Source organism: Macrobrachium rosenbergii, chromosome 52 (assembly GCF_040412425.1).
Source record: "Macrobrachium rosenbergii isolate ZJJX-2024 chromosome 52, ASM4041242v1, whole genome shotgun sequence".
In the NCBI taxonomy this organism is placed as follows: domain Eukaryota; kingdom Metazoa; phylum Arthropoda; class Malacostraca; order Decapoda; family Palaemonidae; genus Macrobrachium; species Macrobrachium rosenbergii.
Window position 1 is genome coordinate 16,550,583 of NC_089792.1, and position 18,540 is coordinate 16,569,122.

At 33.5% G+C, this 18,540-nt stretch overlaps 1 protein-coding gene across 1 annotated transcript in view; it reads right to left on the reverse strand.

Annotated features, from left to right (window-relative positions):
- The window catches only part of gig (tuberin), a 103,938-nt gene that overhangs the window by 7,440 nt on the left and 77,958 nt on the right, over window positions 1-18,540 (reverse strand). The window contains exons 28-33 of the mRNA XM_067095929.1: window positions 18,314-18,407; window positions 17,263-17,480; window positions 15,299-15,530; window positions 14,475-14,594; window positions 11,897-12,037; window positions 6,438-6,611 (exon numbers count right to left, since the gene is read on the reverse strand). Of these exons, the coding sequence (XP_066952030.1) occupies window positions 6,438-6,611; window positions 11,897-12,037; window positions 14,475-14,594; window positions 15,299-15,530; window positions 17,263-17,480; window positions 18,314-18,407 (979 nt within the window). The remainder of the gene's footprint in view (window positions 1-6,437; window positions 6,612-11,896; window positions 12,038-14,474; window positions 14,595-15,298; window positions 15,531-17,262; window positions 17,481-18,313; window positions 18,408-18,540) is intronic.

The following is an 18,540-nucleotide window of genomic DNA, read 5'->3' on the forward strand; positions in this document are numbered from 1 at the left end:
TAACGATTTTGTTTTTTCATTGTACACAAATTGCGATGATTTTGCCGATCAAAGCACACACAGAAAATATTATCACAAAATGTCATTAGCAGCTTGAACACTGTTTTTTCAAAAATTCACCTAAATCAAATATTGCAGCTTAAATTGAAAAATAGCAGTTGATAATTTACTAGACTGTAAGTGTTTTAGCTGATCTTTTATCCATACTGAATAAAAGGTATGATGTAAAAATATTTCAAACTGATAAAAGCCTATTATTTTCTATTGTACATAAAATTGCGTCATTTTCATATAAAAACTATGAACGACTAATATAAAAATGGTGAAAATATTAAGACAACGTGACGAAAAGAATTTGAGATGGTTAAAAGTTACCGCAAAAATGTTTTTTTTCAAAAATTCACCATAAATTGTTATCTGAATTTATTGCAGAATGAAGGTAAACGATTGAACAACAAGAGTTTCAGCTCACAATTGCGCTTTTTTACCATTTCGGCTGAGTTAAAGTTGACCGAAAGTTGAAATTTTGGCAATTATCGTACTTATGTAAATATTTCAAAACTGAAAAAGCACAACCATGAGCTATTTTCTTTTATCAAATTCTCTTTTCAATATAAAAGTTTAAACTAATGAAAACGATGCAAACATTAGGATAAAGAATTTCTGAGATGTTCGAGGAAAAGAAAGTTTTTTTCAGAAATTCACCATAAACCGAAATATTGTCCAGTTTGTTGCAAAATGAAGGTGATTGAATATTACTAGAATGTAAGAGTTTTAGCTCTCTCATTTTTTGACCATTTTGCTGAGTCAAAGTTGACCGAACGAAATTTTGGCAGTTATTGTATGAAAATATTTCCAAACTGATAAAAGCTACAACCATGGTTGTATTTTGCTGTATTTTACATGAAATTGCGCACATTTTCATATATAAAACTTTATGTAACGGCTAATATAGAAAGTGCAAAAATTACGACAAAATGACGAAAGAATAAAAGTTACCGATAAGGGCGTATTTTTCTCAAAAATACCATAATCGAAATATTGTCGCAGAGACTTCCAATCTGTTGTAAAATGAAGGTACATGATTGAATATTACTAGAATAAGAGTTTTAGCCCCCATTGCAAAATCGAATTATCATTGAAATTTTTTGTAGCACTACGCTTGGTACCTAACAGACAATTTTAGTTTTATCACAAAGTAGGCGTTTATTTAATTGTCCCCATCGCAAAATCGAATTATCAAATATAGTAAATTATTTTAGTAAGTTTTAATATTTCTCAGTGAAAATATGAAAAATGAACAAATATTTCTCAGTGGAAAATACGAATGAACAAATTTTCCATAATAATGAAAACATGTTCCATAAAGAAATCCGCGAATAGGTGAATCCAAGAATTGTGAGACTGTGAATATGGGGGTTTACTGTACCTCTAAACCTACATTTTTACATGAAAAATGGGGGGTTGTCTTATACGCCAAATCACCTTATATGCCAGCATATACAGTAAGTCCCAAGAAACTAAGTACAGTACTGTATGTTGTATCCAGAGGGGGAAGAATGACATCCAGTTTTACAATTAGGGGCTACTGATTGTTGTGCGCACACAAAATTTTTTTACAATAAAACATTTATCTACAATCCCATTCATCACAAAATAGCATTAATCCATGTGAATACATTATAGTCAGACCCAAAAAACCCACCTATGTAAACAGTCTTGCCAACTCATTCCACATACATATATTGGTTATGAAGAGTGGTACAAAGCTTATGAATAATCATTGTCATTCGTTAGGTTTAATTCCTAAGCAAAATTCTTGCCTGCTCCATAAGCATCTCTCCAGAAATGCTTACCCCTTCGCTAAGTTGGAGCTTAAACCTCTTTAAAAGCACACTGTTAAATTGTGATCTCTACCCTTCAAACTTTTCTGGCTTTTGTTTTCACCAAAAACCTAGAAATCTGCTGCTTTTGTTTCTTTAAACCTGCACACTTGTATGTGTGTGTATGTGAGAGAGAGAGAGATATTGGCCTGGTTTGGTTGTTACACCAACAGATTTCCATTTGCAAAAGTCTAAATAATACAGTTGTATAAAGAATAATAATAATTTTAGTAAAACTGTTGTTTTACATACCATATGCAATTATATTTCATGCATTATTGTCATATCATTATAATTTATGAACATAGCAAACGCATGCCATTTACATTCTGCTAACGTTTGCATTCTTAAAATAATAATTTGATACGTTTTACCAACATCATCAGATATTAGCTGTTAAATGAAATGCATTTGAATTTTTTTTTTTTTTTTGTAAATTATCAGTTTAAAAATGCAACTCACTTTACATATTCATAAATGCAGTAAATTAAATGAAGTAAAGCTGTTATTTTTAGCCAGTGTCGGATATTGCTTTTGGCTCTTCCTAAACTTTTTGTGGCCTGCACATTATCCATTTCTTCTGCCACAGCTATAACTGTAAATTTAGTGGCATACTTTCTTGACACTTTTCTCTCCAGTGCATGAAAGATGATTAAAGGTTTAGTTTATTCTTATGTATGGATGTAACCGTTGAAAATTGACAAATTTTCAACAAGGTAACTCAACCCTTCATAAATGTGTTAGTTATGGTAACTGACATTGGCAAACGGCTGTTTCTTGATTCAACTGTTTATGTTAGTATACTTGCTGTTGTTTATGCCAGCATCTTGCACGCAGTAGTAAGTGGTTGTTAATTATTGTAAGAAATAGTGATGAATTCTTAACTAGTCACAATGTTGGTAAGCCTGATTTAATGTATGAAGATTTGCATTTAACCAAATGAACTTTTGCTTCTAAGCCTATTTATCAGTTAAAAGCTAACTTGGATATACTGAAACTGAGATAGGCATAGAAAGCCTAGCATAGCGTAATCTACTGAAAATACATCTTGCACTATACACAATATATATGATGAAATGTTTTTGGATGAAACTTTAATAATCACATGACACACGAGATCGGAAGATACACTAGTAAAATGTATATATGTTAATTATGGTTCTTTTGTATCTGAATATTTTTGAGTTTCATAGAATGTATCTGTTGGAAATAAACTGTACTTGTATATTCACGGAGCAAGCTTCAGTTCCGAAATCTGAAAAAACCAAAAACTGAAATGTGTGGCGCTGCCCTTGTAGCTGCTCAAGAACTAATGGTAGATGATTCAAAAATGTCCCGGAACTATGGGAGTTCCTGGACCACGGAATGCTGGATTTATGAGGTTGGACTGTATTAAAAATACAGATTTAATAAAAAGATAACAAAAATGATTCATAATCCAAGTGGGTGCCAATTGTAGATCTAATGTTAAATTATATTCACAATTTTACAAATCAAACTTTTACATATTTAGTCATGTTGACAGCAAATAAGATACAAATGCACCTTTTGATTTATTGATCTAATCAGTGAATATTACACAGTAGTATAATATTTGATGATAATGCTATATACTCCAGAGAACTGAGATCTGTAAAATTAATAATAATTAAAAATACTCATAGTAGCACGAGTCTTGAAATGGAGAAACAAATCCACAGTTATGTATATGTACAGACAGTGAACCCCCCGTATTCACGGGGGATGCGTACCGCACCCCCCAGCAAATAGCTAAAATCCACAAATACTTAAAACCCCTCTAAAAACACCTAGAACTGCCCATTTGGATAGTTTAAACACAAGAAAAACCTAAAAATGCTTATACCTGAGTATTTTAATAGTTTTATCATAAAAAGTGCATTTATTCATGAAAATTATATGAAAATACAGTAATTAGTGAATATTTCTCAATGAAAAATGCCGCGAATGGGCGAATTTTCCGTGAGTAATGGGTAGATATTTCCGAAACCTGTGAATCACGAGTCCGCGAATAATGGGGATTTACTGACTATTTAAAGATAAATCTGTACAGAAAGCTTTTGAAACTGTTCAATTCACATATATTTACAGATAAATCTGTTATCAAGGTTCAATTGAGGAATTGAAGTTTCCTGATAGCTTTCTATACAGATTTATCTTTAAATATATGTAAATATACATAACTGGATTTGTTTCTCCATTATTAATAATCTCCATAAAACATGTTAAATTTGAGATATTGATTGATAAAGTTACTGATAAATGAATTTTTCCCCAAAAACAGATTTTAATTTTAAAATACTGGGAACTTGGACTTTTCCTTAAATTTACCACTTATGAATTTTAGAATTCTCTGTTCACAATCCTGTAAATTTGCTAATGGCTACTTAAAAGCTTTTGAAAAAGCTTAATATAAAAAGTGACATCATGTTAATAAACTTCATACAGAACCAACACTTGAATAATGTTTACTTCTGTCAATAGCTTTAGCTTATTCAACTGATACAAATAAATACTAGTGACATTTACATAACTGCACATGATTCTTTTCTATAGGTGTTTACCTTGGCTATAATAACTTTACCAAATACATTTGAGGGGTTTATTAATTTTTACCTGGAAGAGAAATTTATTGGGCAGATGAATAGATGTCGGTAATAACTGTCACCAGCTTGTGTGTGTATTTCATAATTCTCTTGAATGATGTTTTTTTAATTCACTGTTTAGTTTATACATACTTTAATAAGTTGGAATGTTTACATATACTTGTCCATTTATTTGCATTTGGTAAATGATTGACTGATAATTTTTATCAATCTCTCCCTGCTGCTACCTATTTATCCTTAGGGTATTAAAAGCAGACCTTATGATGAATGAGAAAAGATTTATATTAGTTGCAATTTACTTCTTTTCTCTATATGCTGTCCATCAATAATCCCCTTCCTTTAATGCTAAAAAGCTAAGATGTCCTTTGGAATGCTGTAAAAGCTGATAAGATTCTTCCTTTGGTTTGTAAGATGATGTGGCTTCGATAGTTAAGTGCTCTGAAACCTACACTTTTATACACTGCCTATTCTAAGTCCAGGTTGGAACATATTGATAAAGATGACGGTGATTCAGATGATCAACTTCCACTTATGGAATAAATGATAATACCATAGGGCTTATAAACATTTGTTTGTTCAGTATATGCAAATTTCTTCATGTGCAAGTGTAATAGCTGTTGGGCAAGAACTGCACCAATGTAGTGTTAAATAATGGTGACATTTACATAACTGTACAGCACATGATTTTTTTTTACAGGTGTTTACCTTGACTATCATAACTTTACTAAATGAATGTGATGGGTTTAATAATTTTCCTGGAAGAGAAATATGGTGGGTTGAATGAACAGATGTAGTTTTGTTGAAGCATTTGTTACAAATGACTTAAAAATGGTTTAAAAAGGCAAAGGTATGTTTGCATTTATAAATCTACTTTATTTTGATAATTAAAAAGTGTTAGAAAGTATAGAGAATCAATGAAACTCTAGTTCTCCTCTGAATAAGAAAATATGTAAACTAGAAAAAGAGCTTTAAGATACCTGAAAGTTTTGCCCTTGTGTATAAGCTTTTGGTGTATTTCAAAATCTGTGTTGTGTCACCATTTTCATTATCATCAGCATTATTCACAATCACCAAGTCATCGTATGAAAGACAAGACGTAAGTGGTAATGGATATGTATTAGCATCCTTGAATATGACTAAAGTGAATGGTCTTTTGAGGATTACAGCAATGTTTTTAAATTGGTACAGTAGTGTAGGTACTCTGTAGTAACATTACAGAGAATAAAGTATAGAATTTAGGCTAATGGCCAAGAGCTGGGACTTATAAAGTCATTCAGCACTGAAAGGGAAATCAAGAGTAGAAAAGTCTGAAAGGTTACAAGGGTTGAAAGGTGTAACAAGAGTTAAACCTCCCAGTTGCACTGTGAAACAATTGTTAAGAAAGGGTGGATAGAAAAATGGCAAAGAATATGAATGGAGGTACAGCACAAGGAATGAAAGGGGTTGCAGCTAGTGGCTGAGGGGATGCTGCAAAGAACCTTATGTCATGCCCATGGTGCACCACATGATGTGCACTGACAGCACTAACCCCTACAGGGGTATCCAAATACTGGTAGAGTACATGTATTTTCTCTTTCTCTCTCTCATTCATATACTGTAATATAATACACAAAGTGAGTTTACTGTACTTTACTGTATTGTATATAATTTAAATATCAGTGATGTTCATAGTAAAAAATACATTTGAGTATTAGGACTTATGGCTGTGAGAAGTCACAAGCTGGCTACAGATTCTTAAATTTTGTGGGAACTGCGTGTCACAATTCAAGGACATTTGTATAGCTATGGGCAAAATTGACAAAATGCTTTGTAATTCTTGCCATATGTTTACAAGAAAAGCAGCATAATTTGTACCATAATAATTTAGTTTTTGTAGCATTCACAAGAAAATTTAGTTTAAAGTAATATTAAAACAATCCATTCTACTTACATCAGCATGAAGTGCAAGCTGGCGAACAAGAATGGGCAAATTAGCATCCGATACAATTCTGGGATCTCCGCCACCACCAACGAAATCTTCCAAATCTGGACGACAGACAACACTGACACTATTCGTAGAATGATCTTCTGGTACAACTTCCACAACGGTATGGTTAAACTGGCCCTTTACAAATAAAATTATGCTGTCAATAAGAATATCCATATAAAACAAATATCAAATTTCAAGAAAAATGCTGACATAAAAAAAAAGTCCTCAAATATGTAGCGTGTCAGTTCTGTAGGTGACAGATACCTCAACAAACTGTACCTGTTATGGACTACATACAATATTCATTTAAAAACCTTTTTCTTATAATGGCAAGAACGGCATGCATGATTGGGAAACTCTTTCCAGCATTTCCTTTACATGAAAATAATAATTAGAATCATACCACATCAGAACAATAATTTGCTTTGCCAGCATAAAATTATTGTACACTAGAGAATTCTAAAAATGGCAAAATGCACCTTCACTAAAATTTGCTCTAACAGGCTTCTAAGTCATGACATACATATATAAAAAATTTTTGTCATACAATTCTGGTACACATAATTTGAACCATACTCAGGGCTCTGAGAAGCTCAAGACACTAAAGTCTTTTGTCTAACATATAAACAAGGAGTGGTGTTAGTTCTGAGAATCCACATGTGGATCACAGGGTCCCCTGGAGTTACTAGTATTTGCTGGTGTATAAAACGCACTCCTATTTTACAAGTATATTTTGTGGAAAAAACAATTTTAGTTTTTCATCATACAATTATTGAAAGATATTTTAAAGTGATTTTGTAGGGAAAAATGTTTGATTCTGTCCATGATGTACAATATTGTGAGAGTATACTGGAATAAAGTATGAAATCATATGTAAATTTATACTCACCTTTAAAGAAAAATGAGTGAAATTTACCATAAATAAACAATGTTTATGTGTTACTACAACAGGCCACCAGGTTGGTGCAATGATTTTGTTTACAAATAGGCGACAAGCTAACTGCCGACGAATCGTAAGCAATTCTTCATAAGTTTGTTATTTATAATAAAATATTGAAAACAAGCCGAATTATCAGTCTGTTATCACAGTTAGCCTGTCAGCCATTTGCAAAGAGTGGATGTGAACAAAACCATAATGCCAGCCTGGTGACCTGTCGCGGTAACACACAAACGTTTATGGTAAATTTCATTTAGTTTCCCTTGAAGATGATAAATTTATATATGATTTCATGCTTTATTCCATTAACACAATTTACTGTAATAATTAGGCTTGTTTTCAAATTTACTATAATAATTAGGCTTGTTTTTCAATGTTTTATTATTAGCAACAATTATTGTGCCTACCCAGTATGCTCACCATAGCTCAGTCTCCCATCCGTAATACAAAAAAAAAAAGTGTCAAAAATGCCGCAAAATGCAGTAAATGCCCTATTCTTCAGGTAGTTTGAACTGGCTGCAAGAAATCGGTGGGGCTGGGTGATATGAACCTTTTTTATCAAAACTAAGAATTACAGGAAGAACTTTTTAAGTAATGATTTTTATGAAAAAATATTTTTTTACAAAAACAGATTTGTTTATAGCAAACCCAATACTTTTGCATTAATTAGCACTAATTCTAATTTATGAAGTAAGAACATAGCAAAGAATTGATGAGTTGTGACATTCAGGGCCCTTCAAGAGGACTTCTGGGGTTGAAATCAGCTGAACTCATGCATGCCATGGCTAAGAGAAAGTCATATAGCATTTGTTAGAAAACCCTGTTAATAGTAAAATTAAGATGTCTTAAGTTTTAAGCCCATAGGGTGCTACCATGGAGGAATAAGCATTTAACAATTTCATGAGACTTAGAAGCACGTGACCCCAGAAAGTCCAAACCCTTAATGGAAACTGGTGTCATCCCACTATTACTACCATCCCTACAAATATAAGTAACCACCTGCAAAAAACATTCCTAATGAAAATGTTGATTGGTACTACCAAGTGCTGAGGGGAATGAATTTTTATATGTGGTCAAACCTTGGTTCATGAGCACTTTATATTAAGAACAAAAATTCAGATGAAAAATGCATTGGTTTATGAAAAATGTTTTGGGTTATGAACAGCAAGCTAAAACATGTAAGAGCTGTAAAAAAAAAAAGGCCATGACATCGAAAGAAAATGTTTCCCAAGTGCCATGCTTCATTTTTACATCTTTCTTACTTCACTTGTGCTGGTATTTGTATATTACTGCTTTTTTTTTTGGGTGTTTTTTGTTTTACTTCTAACAAGAAAATGAAGATTGGTCCTAAGAAAATTAGTCATATTACTAAATAAAAAAATAAAGCATAAAAGGATCATGATAGAGGTTAAAAAAAATAAATAGCAAAACATCAAAACGTTATTTGTATATCCGATGTTGCCATGCAGTTCGAAATGGCCAAGTCCATGCCCTGCACAATATTACAAAAGACAGGCCTTCAAAACAGTTGATTTTGCAAAAGGAGTGACAGTGCTTACAAAACAAAAACTGAAAATAATACAGGTGGAAAAATTGTTACCAACTTGGGTAAATGACAGTCATCAAGAGACAGTATTTTTAGAGGCCATAATTTGTTTGAAGGTCAAAAAAACATAAAACCCAAATTAACAAAGAAAAACCTTCAGAAGGACAGTTAATTTCCATTTTGTGCGGAAGGTGATACCCCTTCCAAACAGTAACATCCTTCCTCACTTGCCTTTATTTAAATGAAAAGATTGTGAGTGCGTTTACTAGTTCATAGCACAAAAAAAAAAAAAAAGTGGCACCAATAAATTCAAGGAAATTTTGGCAATATTCAGTCTTCCAGTTGTGCCATCAATTCTCCCCAGTACAGGCAACCGCAGTTAAAATGTACTATTTCATCTCTCTTTTTTGTTTTTATAGTTGTCTATATGCACTTCACTGGTTGTGTGTGTAATGTCAGCCAAATGTCATGAAAGTGTAAATATGCAATCATCTAGGGGTGTGGAACGGATTAATCTGTTTTACATTTTATCTTATGGGAAAACATCTAGGGGTGTGGAACGGATTAATCTGTTTTACATTTTATCTTATGGGAAAACAACTTTGGTTGGCAATAAAATTGGTTCAAGAACAGCCTCCTGGAATTGGTTAAGTTTGTGAAACAAGATACCAAAAATCTGTGCACTGTAGATGTCTAAGTTAACAAAAAGATCTAGTTGTGTGTATCTTAAAATTCCGTGATTTGATATACTAACTTTAAATTTATGTAGATTCTGTTTATTTTTTAAATACTGTGTCATAATTGCTTTATGAAAGATTATTTATGAAAGGCCAGTTCCTAAAACAAAATTTTAAATACACACAACAGATGATTTTAATGTATACCAGAATACACAAATTTTTCAATCAATATATTTAAAAAGGTAAAAAAGATCAGAATCTACATAAAGATTTGAAAGTTATAAAAAACTAAAATATGAGATTCTGCTTAAAATACATTATCAAAAAGTGTAGGTTACACTAAATCTTTTATGAAAGGCCAGTTCCTAAAACAAAATTTTAAGATACACACAACTAGATCTTTTGCAGAATGCCAGGTTCACCTGTACCTTGGAGAGACATCTATTTCTAAGGTCACTGAGATTGATCGCTTATTTGACTGCTATTTTCTGGTATCACAATAATAAAGGTCATTCACACAGAACATCATCTAATTCACTGAGGTCTCTTATGCCCCAAGAGAGCTCATTGAATATATCTGTGGAGGACAAAGATTATGATTCTCCTAAGCTGTTTCTAAGTACTGGAATTCACATGGTCCTGGTCTCAAGGAATACATTGTCCTTCCAGCCATGTCAACCCCTGGCCCATGAGGTTTGAGCAATCTCCATCTCTAACATCTTTCCTCAGGCAAAAAAAAAAAAAAATCATGACCCTCTTACATTGTTTCTAGGTAGGGAAATGAACATGGTCTTGGTCTCAAGGAATATGTTGTCCTTATGACTCTGTCAAACCATTCCCAATACATCTTTGGGGGTATCCAAAGAGAATTTATTGGAAAATAAGAACATGGGCAAGTTTGTGGCAATTGTATACCTTCTTGCAGCTCTACCTCAAAGATGTAACAATCAGATATTTAGACATTTATTCTTGGATCCTAGTCACAATGGGACAAACTGTTGAAAGGGGTAACACACTCAATACCTGGAACAACGCAAAGGAATGAGTCATGCTGACTGGACAAAGCAGGTATGTTCTCTTCAGGAAAATGGTGCAACTAGGATGAATTCTACACAGAATATGGAATTTCTATAACTATATAATGGATTTGTGTGAAAATGAGTTTTTGGACTATACAAACACTGCACTTTGCCATCCATCCAATTGCCCTGTGCTCTTTATGTAGTTCACCTGAGCCCCTGAGAAATCTTATTTCTTGCCATTTGTATCAGTACCATATGCAAACTTAGCTAATGATAAATGGAGACTAGTTTTAACTACATGTCACCAAACAAGTATAAAACAGGTAAGAGGAAAGCAAAGTCAAAGTAAATAACCATAAAAACTGAATAACAAATAACATGGTGAACTGGAAATTATGCAGAGTAAATAATGGCAACATTAAAACTTGAGAAACTGACTGTAGTCTGTACTAACAATGATTTTCTTAATGAAATGCAATCCAGGATGGCCAAAGTGGAGAAGCACTTCAGCATACTGTATTATTGTTATGAAATATTTCAAGACCCTTGAAGCAAACTTCTAGATTTACTGTACAACATTGGGTTTGCCCAGAGGCTGTTCATAAATGAAATGTGAAAGTTGGATCAAAGTCAGGCTGAAGATTTTGGGCAGTTTGTGTAGAGACCACTGGGAACAGACAAAAAGTAAAAGGCCTAGGGCAATGTGGCTGGGGCCAAAAGGACACTGCAAAGAAGCAGTGCCTAAGGTGCATCCATAACAGTAAAGCATGTCACACACACTTTGGCACCCCAGTGCATGCACATAAACAGGTTGAATGCAAGTCAACAGCTCACTATTAACTCTAACCCTTGCTTCATGCAATTATCCAACATTTACCAAAGGACATGTTGGGCTGTAGTGTGGACACACCATTACATGGCAAAGTAAGTGGTAACCCCTTGAGGCAGGCACCAAAGGTTTAAATTATTTCTTTTGCTATTAAGCACCTCCATCCCAAAAGATTTTGCAGTACAACATTAATCTCAATACTGATATTTTTTCAAGCTATGGAGTACTTCCCACAAACATCCCACAAACTGCAGCATTGCATTCATATTTGATTAGAACATTATACCTGTTATGTTTGCAACTCAAAACCATCAAAAGTGACTAATGGAACCATAACTGAGTGAATAAAAAATGTTCATCATTTTAAGTGACTTTTAAAACCTTTCAGACTTGCAATCCAACTTACTGTGATAGTATTTATGTTGTATGGCTGACCACTCTCATTATAAACTATCGTCACATAATTATTGCCAATGTGACGTTTTTTACCATTGCAGTTTGGATCTGATTCCTTTGTAGGCATCAGAGTAGCAATGTGATAAACAACCTGAAAAGAAATAAAAATATTAAGTTTCTGATGCTTAACACTGTGATCTTTGCACATAATTTGGAACAAATCTTTAACATGTATCTAGGCAGCAGCAACTTTATCTAATTATAGTAAATACTAGCACAAGTATCTGATTCTAACCACAAGGGTTTAGGCACTCAAAATTGTTTAAATACCTCCCAATAATAAACTAACCCATGCACTCAAAATTGTTTAAATACCTCCCAATAATAAACTAACCTATAACTATCATAAATAATGTTCCAACTCCAGTTAACCAGTTTTTATACAGTTTTCTGCTTATCTTTATCAAAAGTAGTATTAGAACTGTGAACATACTCTTAAAAAACCACACCTCAGCTATGTACCTAAAATTTCAATGTTATAGTTCTGACAATTAGAAAAAAAAGAGGAATCTACAACAATTCCGAGTTTTACCAGTATATCTATTTATGTATATTAACAAATAACCAACACTAAGAATGCCTCCTACGACTAAACTTTTAATCTTAAAACAACCCATCATAAGTTAGGCTTCAAATAATAACCTACCTGAGTTTTTAATCATCTAATCATTCACCTTCATTTTGCATTTCAAGAGTCTCTACCTATTTGATTTAGCTTGACAATCAGAACAGGAAAGCCCAAAAAGGGCTGAGCGACAGTTGCAGGTAAGGCCACAAAAACTAAAACTAATGAAGTTTGGTAAAAGATGTCCCTATGGTCCAATGAAACTGACATATATACACATATCAAAATGTCTTTGAACACCAACAAGCCATTCACCACTTGACCTCGAAGAGGAAACTATGAATAACGCCAATGTTCTACAAAGAAAAATTGTGACCATAATGAGGACAACTGAAGTAGCTTCTTTTCCTCAAACATCAGATAACCAGTTTTCTTGAAATCTTTGCAGTGATGAGTTTCAGCAACCGTTCTTAAGGTAGGAGTGGGGGTACAAAATAGCATCCCCTAAAGAGCCCCACAAAGAGGAAAAGTTCTGTAAAAGGTGTTGTGCATCAGGTAAATGTCCTTGAATAAATCATTTTACTCCCTAATATACTAATTTGTAGTGTTCCACTAGCTACTGTAATCAATAAAAAAGTTAGAATAAAATGGGCAGAGGGTTGAGGTTTTCAAGTAGTACCAGTACTGTAGGATTTCCTGGCAAGATAATCTTCCAAAGCAAAGGCTTGGGTGCCCTAACATTTAAGAGCAAAGGTTCCACTGTTCTCAACAAATCCTTGGTAACCAATATGTTCAGACAGTTCTTGCTCTTTTGATACCTTGCTTTTTGGTTGTTTTTCCCTCCCATCAAGATAAGTTGGAGCCAGCAGGAAAACATGTCTTTCAGGATTTGGCATGTTGAGAGGTTATCAAACTTTCTCTTCTACTGATCAAAAGATTCTGAAATTCTCTATTCTACCTTCTTGTATTTCTTCTTTATGAACCTTCATGAAGGCATTGCCCTGTGATATTACAAGCAAGGACAAAGAAAAGCAATAGCAAATTCTGTGCATCAAGACAGGATATTCTCTTTAGGCCCCCCTCTGGTGAGTTTTCATCCTTGCAGACACATTCGAGTTGAAATCACACATTATCTAAGACCTCTGACCATTAGACCATGATTAAAAGGAAAATACAGACAGACAATACTGGTGTTATATCAGAGAATGAATCTGGCTAATTCCTACACAGAACACTAACATTTAAGAGCAAAATGTGTTCCACTTTATATCACATTATATGACCAAATTAATCACTGAGAAACCTTTGCTTCTGTAATTGTAGAAACAAGCAGAGGGGAGGAAAACATGCTGCAGAGATGAAAAGAGGTTAAAAAACTTTAAATACAGGAAAAAGATTCTGAAACTTCTCATCTCTCTCCTCTCACTAGGGTCACTAGGAAAAACAAACTCTATGGTTATTATTATTATTATTATTATTTAGACTACCGCCCAGTTCTCCTCACCATGACCACTAGGGAGATAAAAGGAAATACAGACAGACAATACATATCAGAGAATGAATCTAAAACAAACTAAAATGATTAATCAGGCAGGGCAAATTTGTAATTGTAAAAAGGGAGCAGAGAGGGAGTGAGAAAGCTGCAGAGATGAAAAGGAAAAATCCTTCAAAAAAGGCACTCATCATCTCCCCATATAAAAACTAGGTAACAAAGCTATGTTAAAATTATTAGATTTAGTAGTTTAATCTCAAAACTGGCTTAAAAAGCTTCTCTCTTGTAGAGGTGGCTAATATCCTGTGGTGATAGCAGGTCCTTTTTTCTAGATAGTATAAATCTGGTACCAAATGGTAACTTCATTTTCAATTTCAACAATATGCTAGTGCCAGTACTGTTTTTTAAGACACATGGGAAACAAAATTTCAGTACCAGACATTTTTTTTTTTTTTCAGAAGAACCACTAACCTGCATGACATCATCTTGCCAAATGTAGACTAGTTTACCATCATTGCCTTTTGTGTCCAAACCTCCAAGAAAAACTTCATCAGGAGATATGTTACTTAATTCCAACACAGTCCCTAAGCCCTGAAAAACAAGAAGTTTTTAATATTTCACTTACTCATTTTACAAGCACAAAATAAAAAAATTTTAAAATTAACTTGTTAATCTTCTGCAAAAAATTTCTCTCCTGCATTATGGAGAAACCAATGAATCATACAAGAAACAATGGTCTCTAGTCCCTGACAGAGAGGTACCAAATGACAATGTCCTTGACAGTTACTTGAATGAAGACCTATCCTCAAATTAGTTGCAGATTTGGAATTCTGCATACAATAGTTCTAACCTCAGAGAACCCATAGTGGACAGGACTAAATGCTCTTTGCAATGTTCCTATAGTCCTGACTGTGCAGCATTCTGCTTTTCATTTTCATGTTTTCAATTCCCCTCCCCACTGTACAGTGCAACTTTAGATTTACCTTCCTCCAATTTTTACAGTTGTTAAACTACTAAATATTAACAATATACATACATGAAAAAACTGAAAATCAATACAAAACTACATAGCCCAACATACTATTCTAATTGTGCTCATATTAGTCTAACATTCTCTCTGGCCAAGGAATGACTGCATTCTGTGATAAGGTTGCATTCTTCCTTGACTACCAGGATGTATTCTATTTCAGCCTTTTAATTTAGTCTTATTTTTCATATTATTGAACTAAGGGATACATTAAACAAGTTTTTGTGTACAAATAATAAAAAAAAATCTCAAAATTTGAATAATTTACCTGCAAGAACATCATATATCTCCATGAACCAAATGAATTTCTTAGAATTTGTTGTTCAGTGGTTTGCCCAGGCCCAGCATACAGAACACCAATTCTGTGTGTTTCTTGAGGTCTCATCAGATCTAAGACACGTAATGCACGCTGTATCTCAGGTTGATGTGTTGGAACTAAGACAGGTCTCTCATTCCCAGCACCTAAACACCCATGGTAATAGAGCTGAAGGAACACAAAACTGAAAAAAAAGAGATATTACAAATTTGTGGGTCTTTCATCAATAAGAAACATGTCTTCAACTCCTAAAATAGCAATGAATAGGAATTATTATGCTGTAAGTGCACTTACTATTCATTAGTATTTTTTCATTTCTTTGAGTGCACAAATTTTTTTTTATTACTATCCTAAGCCACAGGATCCACATTTGTCAGTGCAAATTAAATGACTCAAAAGTTTATTTTGATATTCTATTGTGTTTTAAACAAAAGATAATAATAGGTACTGTTAAGCCTTATGTACTTAATGTAAAAATAATTGATAAGTACATTTTTGGTACAGTCTTCTTATTTGCTTAATTCTTTCAACTGTGTTTTGGAAATTAAATTCATTTCTAAAAATGTTAGTTCCATTTCTTACCTTTATTTGGAAACATAAATTTATTGAGAATAATACCTCAGCAATAAAATGGCTATCCCAGCAACATAAAGCTATTTTTTACTTAAAACAATCTTACTTTGTGCTGGGCTTTTATAGCCTAATTTCACCATAGCTCAAGGAGCACCTGCATTTATATACTGTGCACATTTTCCAAAAGCTTCAAAAGATACTACTGTTTACATAAGCAGTGCTTATTAATTCTAAAAATTACTTGGAATTGTGCTACTTCATCAATTTCTGGACTAAGATATTGGCCATCTGACAAAATGCCGTGAGGATTACCAGGATCATAATATTTCAAAGCTGAAAAGGAGGAGCAGGTAAAGACATCAATACCACACAATGTTGATGGCTGGGGATGATAAACAGTGGAAACTTGTTTTTCTACTTTTGGGAAGAAAATTCTGATGTGTTGTTGATTCTGTCTCTTTAACCTAAACACTTTGTGGTAGTAATTTTTCCTTTGCTTCCTTTCCTGTCACCATAAGCTGTGTTTAGCTTACTCTGACTTTTATTCTTCTCCTCCCCATTGCAATCTTCCACATTTAAAAATAGTTCTCCAACCTCTTCATCGGAATCTTCAGTTTGCACTTGGTTATCTGAAAAAGTACCTCCATTGGGTTCCCTCCAGTGAACTTCTTTACAACTTATCTTTTACTTAGATAAACAGCACAGGGCTCAGTACCTGATGGACTTTCATCACAAGCTAATGATAAACTTGCCACTGTCTCCACTTTAGATCTATATGCTATGTAGCTAACATTACTAGCTTAATGAGTTTCTGGTACCTCTGATATTCTGTTCATTCGTCTTCACCCAAGATCTAATGGTAAACACTAACATCACTGTCTCCATATGATTTTTTCTGGTACCGTTTGATACTGCTTCATTTATTCCTTCAACTTACACAGTAACTGCCATTACAACTCAATCCAGTAGCCTACCCCATTTGTTATGTTTCATCTCCCTCTGCCAGAATTTTTGTTTCAATGTAACTGCCAGCAGCTTTTATTCCAACTCTTTTATACACAACCTTTACACTTTTATTTACAGTACTTTTCTTCTTCTTAGCATTATTAGATATATAACCATATTTTCTGATAAAAATATATTTAGCTCAAATGTGTGTATTTTACTAAATACAAGAGAATCTGAACTCACATCAGACTTCTAAAATTTCTGTCACAGCTATAATAATAACCTTGAAAATCTAAAAAAACATTGCTGTGGATAAAATCAAACGCTTCAAATATCTGAAATGATACCATATAATAAATAAAATAGCAAAATTCTGAAAGGGATTTTTTCTATACCTGGGAGATATGCCACCTTTTGCTTCTTTAGAAGAGTTCATTTTTCTGGAAGCAACTGCAGCTCGAACTTGCAACTTCCGTGATGCAGGGTTCATGTCAGAAATAGTATGACCTCTGCCTCTGCGGATCGGACGTGGAGAACCATCATCATCACCTTCCATTGCGCCAGAACCAACCATACCACTACTAGGAGAAACACTGCCACTGCCAACACTCTTCTGTAATTAAAAAATTTATTATTGTATCTTAAGTGTGGCAGTAACCCTCTGATACCTATGACTCTTCAGAAAAGTCCTTGAAAAGTCATGAATTAACATTCATAAATTATATGATACTGATGCAGTGCTGAAAGACATCCATTTTTTTTAATATAACCATCAAACTTAGCATCCTGAGGCTGGAAAATAGAGATCTATAAGATTAAGATGATTTGAACATAAAACAAGTGGGAAGAGAAGTAAAGCACTAGATATTGAAGAAATAGGTAAAAAAAAAACAAGACCAGCAGAAAACTAAAAAAATCAAGGAGAAAGGCCATAGATAAGACAGACCAAAAGGGAATTCAAGTATAGCAAATGATAGTAATGAAAGAGGGGCAGCAACACCTTGTATTGGAAGGACATTATTTACAAGAAGTTGAATGTATCTGTTATTACAAGATACACTTGCCAGATATAGCAGTAAAAAAAGGCATGTAAAAAAACCTTGTATTTGATTTTTACTGCCAAATCATCCTGCAGTATGTGACTACCACTATGAAAGTATTCTACACAGCTACTTTTTGTGCTTTCTGGCATTTTCCCCAAAGTATTAGACAATATACAAAAAATTAATTTTGCAATTTATGAAATTATTAAAATCACACCTGACATTTATTGAAACTTATGCAAAATACTGAAAAAAAGGGAACACAATAAATACTATATACCATATATAATTCAATACTATGACAGAGTTCACATCCAAGATTTAATGTGATTCTTGGCTTGCAAGATTTTATTGTAACAACAGTATAATATCATAGAGTAAAAATTTTTCTCTATTATTTTACCGTCTGGAAAGCAGATGTGTGGCGCATCCGAGTTGAGGGCATTGGTGGCGGTGAAGTAGAACCAACACTACTTCCACCTGAGAGGGATTCAAATCTGCAAAGATACACAATCAACCATATTACTAAATCACAACCACAGAGAAATGTCACTCAAAAGTAGAAAGCAGGACCAGAGGTTATAATATACAATGTTCCAAATGACTGTAGTCTTTAGTGTTCTCAGTAGT